This window comes from Cyclospora cayetanensis, unplaced genomic scaffold (assembly GCF_002999335.1).
Source record: "Cyclospora cayetanensis isolate NF1_C8 unplaced genomic scaffold, CcayRef3 CcayRef3_contig_219, whole genome shotgun sequence".
Lineage (NCBI taxonomy): Eukaryota > Apicomplexa > Conoidasida > Eucoccidiorida > Eimeriidae > Cyclospora > Cyclospora cayetanensis.
The window spans coordinates 43,163-51,611 of NW_020312169.1; the positions used below are offsets into that span (position 1 = coordinate 43,163).

The window sequence follows — 8,449 nt, forward strand, 5'->3', positions numbered from 1 at the left end:
AAATAGAAGTCAATACGATCCGAGCTCCCGCTGCCTCGCCGACTACCATAGCATTGCAGTGTCGGCACAAACCACCCTGCGAGAACCTACGTTGCGCTCAAGTAGCGTCTAAAGGCATTGCATCATTCCACAGAAGATGCGGTAGTGTGCTCCTAGCAGACATGAGTGCCATTCACTACGAGTAGTAGTGTTCCTAGCTGACCAGATGTAGTTTGAGGATACCAGGTGCAGCGCTCCGCCTATCGTCTTCATACGATAAGAATTCCACCCCCATAGCCCGTGGATTGCTTAGCCCAAACGTTTCTAGTGTCATTCCAAAGGAGCCGCTTCTCTCCTCACAGTGCCCTCTCCCAATAGAGTTCCCGCGTGAGGCAAAGCTTGAGTGCACATCGCTCAATCATATGAGCACTCCAAACACTCACACGGAGTTGTGTAGAACAAATCGCATAGAGGGTCATAACCTCGACTTTTAAGGTATCGATGCTACTTTACTCTGTAACCCACAATGTAAGAACAGCCACATTGAATAGTCAATCCTTTCGCAGCTCTGGGATGAAAAGTGTAGCACCAAGCGCTGGCTTGAAGCTCGGCTTGCTGCACTTAAGGCCCAATAATTCTCCGAGGTAATTGTTAATGGCATTATCAGTGCTCAAAGGCTGACGAAACGGCACGGTTTTGTCGCGTCAATGCACGAGTCCTTCCTCTCGCTGCCCTCGCCTACGGCAATGTAACGAGGATGTGAGCAGTGTAGTGTGGAGCCGCACTCAGTAACTCAGCACACGGACAACTCGGCGTTGCATCTATAGACGAAAACAGCCCTGCTCTACAACAAGTAGGCCATACGCGCCACCGAAGTGCACGCTCATTACCTATCTGCTTGAGGTAGAACTGCCGTGTTAGCAATTGCCGAAGTGCACAATGACTAGCAGTGTTAAGCAAGCGGCGCACCTGACTGCCCATGCAGGAACGCTCCACGTGCTAATACAACCGCAGTGGCTCACCGCAGCCAGTTCCTATGCCACTGACTGAACAGTATATTTCTGGACGATCCTCAAAGTGACAGGGAGGTCATCTTGTTCTTCGATCGAGTCTGGACTAGATGTGAGCTTTGTATCAATAAGCATCTGCAGCTACCGATACTAAAATAAATTTCCTCCCATGGCAAATGACAAGCTCCTGGAGGTACATCCGCAACCAGAAAACCTCTTGCGGCTCAAGTGGGTGCGTTCCTGCAGATAATGTAAGTGGTCAAGAAGCCAAATGACGCGTAGCATAGGGGGTGACAAGTAAGCGCACTTCAAGACTTAACTCAAAGTCCTGAGTTAGACAATCGAGGCCAAAATCCCCAATGCATAGCACAGCCGTATGAAGCACGCGAAGTCGCCATACAGCCAGGCTCTTCCGCGAGCACTGTTCAAGGCGGAGTGTCCATTACACGTTTTTCACCGTGCATTCCACTTAGAATCCCATGAATGGACGCATGGCAGGACAGATTCCATTTTTCCGGCTGGTGTTCCTGCCGCTCTGAATTCATGTGTTACGTCGTAGAAGAAGACTGTTCGAGAGAAGAACGCTCTGAAGCAGTAGTAAGGAAAAACTCTTGCTGCAATTCCTGCTGCCTTTGTTGAATGACAAGCATCTGGGCGGTAACTGCTGCAGTAAGCCGTAAGAGCGAGGAGACATCTGCAAGAAAAGCGGCAAAAGCACCTCACGGAGCGAGCCATCAACAAAAGCACTCCCACCGACTCACCCATCATGCAACTATATTTTTGGGCTTGCAGTTAACAGAAGCAATCCATCACACCTGTGGGATGCGCTGTATTTTTCGTCTCAGCGTCCCGCTGCATGACTGCGGCATCGATGCGGGAAAAGAGCTGCGAAGGCAGCAGCTGGAGGAGCAGTCCGTGTTGTGGTACGGTCAAGGCCAGCTGCTGCCGGCGAAGGGAAGCTGCAGTAGCACCAAGTAGCGTCGCTACAGAGTCACAGCGGCGCTTCAGCTCGTCCTGCATAATATATAGCAGCACCAGCCGACCCAAGAGTTAGTGAGTGACCCACCGCTGCAAAAGGGTCCTTGCAAAACAGTCCATACAATAGAGAAAACAAACCAGAGAGCAGCGCAACATGCATGCATTCAGACGCAACCCACCCATACCCCTCCCTCTAAGACCTACCGACTGCCGTTCAAGCTCTGAAATCCTTTGTTGTTGCAGTTGCTGCTGAAGATCCATGCGCTCTGCTTCGTCCGCTTGCAGTAATAGCTGATGCTGCAATATGGCTGTTTTACGCTGCAGCATTCTCCAAGCTTGATGTTGCAGCAGACGAAGCTGCTGCCGCTCCTCGTGAAGGAATACGGATTCGGCAATATCTACCCACTTCACAGCCGCAACGGCAGCTTCCGCCGCAGCGGCCGCAGCTGCTCGCCTTGCCTTCCGGCTACTGCTTCCCGCTGACTCCGCCTCAGCGGAAGCTGCTGCTTTAGAAGCGGCCACACGCATCCTGCGCAGTTCATCCAGCGCCTGACGCTGTTGCCGGTACGCTGCACGTACTGCCTCGGCAGCCTGCAGGTGTATCTCACATTTTTGATCCTGCTCAAGTTGGAGCTGCTGCCGAGCGCCTGTCGTTCTGTTGCCATTCAGTGAGTGCTTTGGTGCGGGGATGGGAGCAGCTGCATCTAGATCAAGCGCGAAAAGCAACGGCAGACGCGTTGCTGCTGGTTCTGATTGAGGCGCCGCTCCTGCCGATACTGTTGTGGCTTTACCTTCCGCATAAGCAACAGCCAACAAAAGATTTGGGGAAGAGACAGGCGAAGGAACAACGGGGAGGCATCGAAAGCCGCTCAGGCCAGCCTCAGTGAGGCTGCTGCAATGCAAGGTCACTCCGTTTCCATTGTGGAGCTGCTGCTGAGGCACAATTGGGAGAATGCCACTCACCTCCACGCGAAAGGCGCCGGTGCTGCAAGAGAGCACAGCGTCGCTTACGCTGCAGCGACTGTCGCCAGCGGGAGCAGGAAGGGGCTGGAGCTGAAGAGTTTCGCCTTTGCACGAGAGTGGCAGCTGTGATGCAGCAAGGCATACGAACGCCGGTCCTCTATGTATCGGTTGCTTCAGAATCTGCTCGTGCTGCTGCTGCAGGCTAAGCTTCCGATGCATGCGCGGCTGCAAACTGTCTGCAGCTGCAAGGCACTCTAGCTGCGTAGCTTGGACTCCGCCGCTCCAGCGCAGCAGCAACAACAGCGGGGAGGCGCCAATTAGCAGCTCTCCTTGCTGAAGTTCATCTGATATGTCTTCAGAAGGACGCGGTATTTCTAGCTGCACGGGTTCCGCTTGAAGCTCTTGCTGCATGCTGCTGGTCTCTGTGGTACTGCTGCCCCGTGCTCGATCCTTGAGCCACGTAAAAACTTCCTGTTGCATGTCCGTTCGTACGCCACAACTTTCCCCGACTTGCGTGTTGCTGCTACTGCCCTCCTGGCCTATGCACATCTGTTGCACCACTTGATAGTGCAGCGAGGCGTCTTGGAGCTGCAGAACTAGCGCAGGCGGCAGTTCGGCTCGGTTTGGAAGAAAGGGGGTGAGGCAGAGGCAGCTGCCTGTGGTGCGTGGGAAAGACACGAAAAGAGCAAGTGCAGTCCACAAGTCGATGCGTTCAGCCGCAGCACCAAAGCTGAAGTGAGAGGCTAGGAGGCCGGAATCGGCGATCGGCGGAAGAAGTATTTCTTGCTGAGGTATTTGCGTGCTGGAGCTGACATCAAACAACCGCACCACTGCATGAGTGGAGCACGCAGTTGGTTTTGTAGGCGTTGCTGCTGTAGCCGGCGTGATGGCCGTCTCGGGCAGGGCCTCGTGAGTCAGCAGCGTGACTGCGTAGTCGCAGAAGGGGTGGAAAGACACCTGAACAAATGTGCGTTGTTGCGCTCGTTGCGTTGGCTGCTCCACCAGGCTACCGCTGAGCAGCACTTTTCCAGTGGTCTTGCGGGACTGGAAGCCAACACCACTGGCGCTGTGCTCCGTCCGCGGCAGAGGAGGCACTGCAGCGACACAGCAGCAACGGGAGCAGCACAGCGCCACTGCCTTGCCGCTCCTGCTGCAGCACAAGAAATCAAAGTAGCCATCTTCGTCTACATCGTGGCCCGCTATATGCACCTCGAAATCACCTCGGTAAGCGAGCTGCTCCTGCTGCTGCTGCTGCTGCTGCTGCTGCTGCTGCTGCTGCTGCTGCTGCTGCTGCTGCTGCCCCCGCTGTGCTGCGACGTAGCAGCCAACTCGCACCACAGAGCTGTTGTGACCTCTTGTACTGGTACTCCTCTGCTCCAGCACGCGGAACACCTGCAGCACATTGGGCTTCGCATCTGGATCTGCTCCGCCAAAGTAGCAGCAAACCACTTCGTCATCGCGCCTATGGCCTGGAAGCTGCTGCGTGCAGCGGTGCCGCTGCTCGTGCTTCACTGGGAAGCTGTACGTTGAAAGACGGGGGCCAAATGAGGCTCTGATTTGAAGACCGGTGAGCGGTTCGTGGGCTGCGTCTTGCTGCCTGAGATGCTGCTGCGGCAGCTGTTGTTGCACCTGGTTTGGGGGTGGAACCAGCTCGAAGGGCACCTCTCCAAAGGAACTGAGCTGCATAGCATTTCCGCCTTTCCTGCTGCTGAGCGCAGAAGCAGCCGCACACTGGGTGGGCGCCGTTGAAGGCGGCGTCATGTTGAATAGGGCAGCCATTGTCTGGAGAGCTGGGGAAGGGCCGCTATCGCGCATGCAGTAGCAGGTTGCGCCGCAGCTGCACTCCGTGCATCCGCAGTGGCATGGATCCGCCGGCTTAGAGTCGCCGTTGTGCAGATGGGATGATAGTATGATTGATAGGCTGCGACGTTGTTTCCGCTACCGCCTAGCTCCACCACCTTATGCCAGTGATGTTCTTCTTTTCCCTGTGCTGCTTCTGTGGACAGGCACATACCAGCACCGCTTGTTCGGCATGCATCAGTAGCAGTCAAAAAGCGCGCTCGGGGGTGTCGAGGCCAGTTTTCACTGGATGCAAGCGTCCACAGAATCGACTGCTAACGCAGAGCTACCCTGCTTATTGTTGCTTCTGTCTAGCATCCACATGCAGCCACACACTGCCCGTGGTCTCTGTACCCCCCAGCGGCTGCAGCCCCAAGGATGAGGGCCCTGAGAGCTCAACATATTCAGGCTACTTTTATTTTCCTGGTTTCTCACAAGATTGGCTACCAGATCATGGATGCGTTGGGCTAAGTACAGCACACAGGAGGGCTTGGGAGGCGCAAGTCCTCCCCCCGGGGCCTTATGAGCCATGCGAGTTATGTGTGGATTTTGTTGCGTGCTGCTCCTTGGCCGCTTGAGATTTGCCGACGGCAATGGCAATCTGCTGTCGCAGCGTTTCGCGGTTGGCGCTGAGAATCCAACCCTTCTGTGCTGCCAGGAGCGACACTGCGCCGTGGACCCCCAGCAGATGCATACCGAGTAGAAGCGCAGCACACAACAGGCGATCATCTGCCGAGCGCTTGCTGCCACAGAGACAGCAGCACTGCTGCAGCAGCATACGCTGGACCGGTTCCTTTGCGGCTCATGTCGCTTCGCAGCATCGGGAGTACCTTGTTGCCAAGGAGACAGCCTGGTGCTGGAAAAAAAGCCATACAGCTACAGCATCTGCTGCGCGATTCACCACAAGCACAGTGTCAGCGAAGGCTGGTCGTGAGCTGCTTTTGGATGAGCCGCAGAGGCTCGTATTAGAGCGTGTTGCCCAACTGCTTCAGCAGCCAAAAAATGCGCACAAGCATCATGCTGTCCTCGAGGGTCTCCTTCCGCCTGCCCTGATGATGGCTTTGACACGATTTCTAGCATTAAGGGATGACGCGAAAACTCTGCGGGCGTTACTCATGGAGCAACAGCAGCAGCAGAACCCTAGCAGCAACGCCACCTGCAGCCTCGAGGAGGGAGAAGATGTAGATTTGCTGGATCTGCAATTGCAGGAAGGTGCTGTTGTTGCCGAGATATCTGATTTGCTGCTACAGCATGCTGAAGTGCTTGCAGCAGTGGCAGAGGGACGAACCAGCGCCCGGAATAAGCATAAGCGCTCCGAGGCCTCGACGGATGAGGCCATGCTAGAGGTGCTTTAGTGTCGCATTCTCTCCCCACTGTGGCTGCAGCTGCTTTAGCCTCTTCTAGTTCGGGCGCTGCATGCCCCCACTCTCTTTTCTACTGCATTACTTTCTCAGGCGTGTCATGCCGCGTTGCCTGACCACGAATTTACCCCACTTTTGTGTCCCTAGTGGCCGATTCTTTCGACTGCTTCTGCTTCAATAGGTTTTAGCAGGGGTTGGAGGCGAAGAGGCCGCTCAGTTTGCGTCCGAGCTGTTTGGAATGTATGGAGCTCTTGCCGAACGCCAGGGGTGGCGCTTCGATGTCTTGGAGAGAAACAAGAGCGCGGAGGGCTGCGGCCTGAAAAATGCAAAAGCCCTTGTTTCAGGTCGGTGCTCTCTCTGCTGTGACTGCTGCTTCTCTGGATTTTGTCTCCGTCTGTTTTAGTCAATCCGCTGTAGAGAGAACGGAGCTGAGGAAAATGTTGCTGTCGTGCAAGCTTCTCGGGGAGCAGCGGCAACATAGACCTACCCAGTGACCCCGCTGCTGTATAGAATCTTCATTCTTGTGTCCAGACCGTTCTACTGCCGCCTTTACTGCAGGTCATGGAGTCGGTGTATTGCTTGTTTTAGAGGCTGGAGTTCATCGTGTGCAGCGTGTACCATCGACGGACGCCAAAAGGCGGCTTCAAACGTCTACTGCTGCAGTTACTGTGCTTCCCTGTGTGTCCGAGGTTGAGGGTAAGCAGCGGTAGACTTTAAAGTTTTTAGCGTCATTCGCGGAGAACAGTGCCTCTGAGACTGCTTCTACAGGCGATGTTTGCTGAGGCGCCCTTGGAATAAAGGAGGGTGGCACACCCCACCTTCGCTGTACCTGCCACTGCGTATGCTGCCGCTGCTAACGTCGGTATCTGGATGTCCAGGCTATTCCCAGCTTGCTTCCCTTGGATTTTACTTGCTTTACTAGGCCGCTGTTGGCGTTGCTGCTTCAGTGGATATGAGTCCTAGTAGTCTCCGCATTGAGAGCATGCGAGCAAGTGGACCAGGCGGTCAGAGCGTTAACAAGAGCGAAACAGCCGTCCGAGTGACACATCTCCCCACAGGGCTCTCCGTGTGTATGAAGGACACCTCCAGTCAAGTGAGATTGCTATGGTCCTGCTGTTGTTCCCTTCTGAGATTGGCATGTCGTTCTCTTTGTCGCTTTGCTCTACTTGAGACTGCTTTCACGATTTTTGCCTTTTGTTGATGCACAACTTGATGCGTTGTAGAGAGCCCGTTTTCTGTTCCCGTGCACAGGTGGAAAACCGCCAGCGGGCATTACTTCTCCTACGGCACCTGCTGCAGCAGCGCGTGCAACAGCAACAGCGGCAGGAGCTACATGCTGCAGCAGGGGCCCAGATGGGCGGCAAATATCGCAGCGAAAAGATCAGGACATACAACTTTCCGTCTGATTGCGTACGCGACCACAGGTGCGTCTAGGCGGTGATTGATGCTTTGTTTTAGGATCAGATTTTGAGAGGTTTCACAGCGTTAAACTGCCTAGGCGGTATTTGGAACAAGCCAGAGCATGATAGAGGCCGTGAGGCACATTGAGAGACGTGGGCAGACCGGCTCGGGTGCTCGATGAAAAGAAGACAGCATGCCCTCTGGACGTGTGGAGTCTCAGGATATCTCAGCATGTTGCCAACGTCAGGGAGTTCCTTGGCAGCGCAGATGGACTTCCTCAGCTGTTAAATGAACTTTACATGCAGCACCAGAAAGTCGTGCTAAACGAAACGCTTCAGGCCATACAGAGCATTGTGGAGCAACGCTAAAGCACCTACCGTTTTGTCTTCATACACGCCCGCAATGAGCATCCGGAAGTAGCAGCGGCGACTGTTGATACTGGAAGCGTTACCATAGGGCAGGTACAACAAGTGCAACAGGAGATATTGTAGTGCCAGTAACGTTGCAGGCAGTAGCGGAGTGCGGCTCTGAGGTTGCCGTTGGGCCATTGACAAAAGTTTGAGTAACAGCAGCGTATGTATTGTCGATTAATAGTGGTGGCTGAGGGCCGTTGTCATGAGATCACCGTGCCACTTGGGATACTCTAGGTAATTGTATCAAGGTTAGTTCCCCAGGCCGCCTTTCTTCCGCTAGTCTATCTCACAGCAATCCGTTACGAGAAGAAAGCGTTTGCGGTATACCCTTTGGTTGCTACCTGTCTGCTAAAGTGCAATGTTGCATGTTAAATGCTTGCGGAGTGACAACATGTATGCCACTGGCAGTTTTTTCGAGCTTGTTTCATAGTGAATGCCGAAAGAAGAACCGCTTTGATTGGTATGTGTCGGGAGCGTAAGTATTTCTGTCGCTGCAAGCTGGATC

The 8,449-nt window shown here is 54.4% G+C and overlaps 2 protein-coding genes across 2 annotated transcripts; one reads left to right on the plus strand and one right to left on the minus strand.

The window, feature by feature from the left end:
* Positions 1–1,537: 1,537 nt before the first annotated feature.
* On the minus strand, positions 1,538–4,691 carry LOC34622695. Its single transcript, XM_026337984.1, has 5 exons — positions 4,560–4,691; positions 3,265–4,322; positions 2,172–2,859; positions 1,805–2,003; positions 1,538–1,683 (listed from the first exon to the last, which is right to left on the minus strand). The coding sequence occupies exons 1-5, from the start codon at positions 4,689–4,691 to the stop codon at positions 1,538–1,540; spliced, it is 2,223 nt and encodes a 740-aa protein (XP_026193769.1).
* A 671-nt stretch (positions 4,692–5,362) lies between these two features.
* LOC34622694 (peptide chain release factor 1) lies at positions 5,363–7,899 on the plus strand. The gene is made up of 6 exons (XM_026337985.1): positions 5,363–6,115; positions 6,312–6,474; positions 6,689–6,826; positions 7,078–7,223; positions 7,382–7,554; positions 7,752–7,899. Exons 1-6 carry the CDS (start codon positions 5,363–5,365, stop codon positions 7,897–7,899), a joined length of 1,521 nt encoding a protein of 506 aa, XP_026193770.1.
* The last annotated feature ends 550 nt before the right edge of the window (positions 7,900–8,449 follow it).

Bases quoted from the DNA above. Each gene is read 5' to 3' on its own strand.
- LOC34622695 (XM_026337984.1), bottom strand. From the start codon at position 4,691: ATGACGCCGCCTTCAACGGCGCCCACCCAGTGTGCGGCTGCTTCTGCG. The intron at 4,323-4,559 runs GTGCAACAACAG...AATGTGCTGCAG, and splicing joins TGGTTCCACCCCCAAACCAG to GTGTTCCGCGTGCTGGAGCA. The intron at 1,684-1,804 runs GTGTGATGGATT...CTTTTCTTGCAG, and splicing joins AAATACAGCGCATCCCACAG to ATGTCTCCTCGCTCTTACGG.
- LOC34622694 (XM_026337985.1), top strand. From the start codon at position 5,363: ATGGCAATCTGCTGTCGCAGCGTTTCGCGGTTGGCGCTGAGAATCCAA. The intron at 6,475-6,688 runs GTCGGTGCTCTC...CCTTTACTGCAG, and splicing joins TGCAAAAGCCCTTGTTTCAG to GTCATGGAGTCGGTGTATTG. The intron at 7,555-7,751 runs GTGCGTCTAGGC...GTGGAGTCTCAG, and splicing joins GATTGCGTACGCGACCACAG to GATATCTCAGCATGTTGCCA.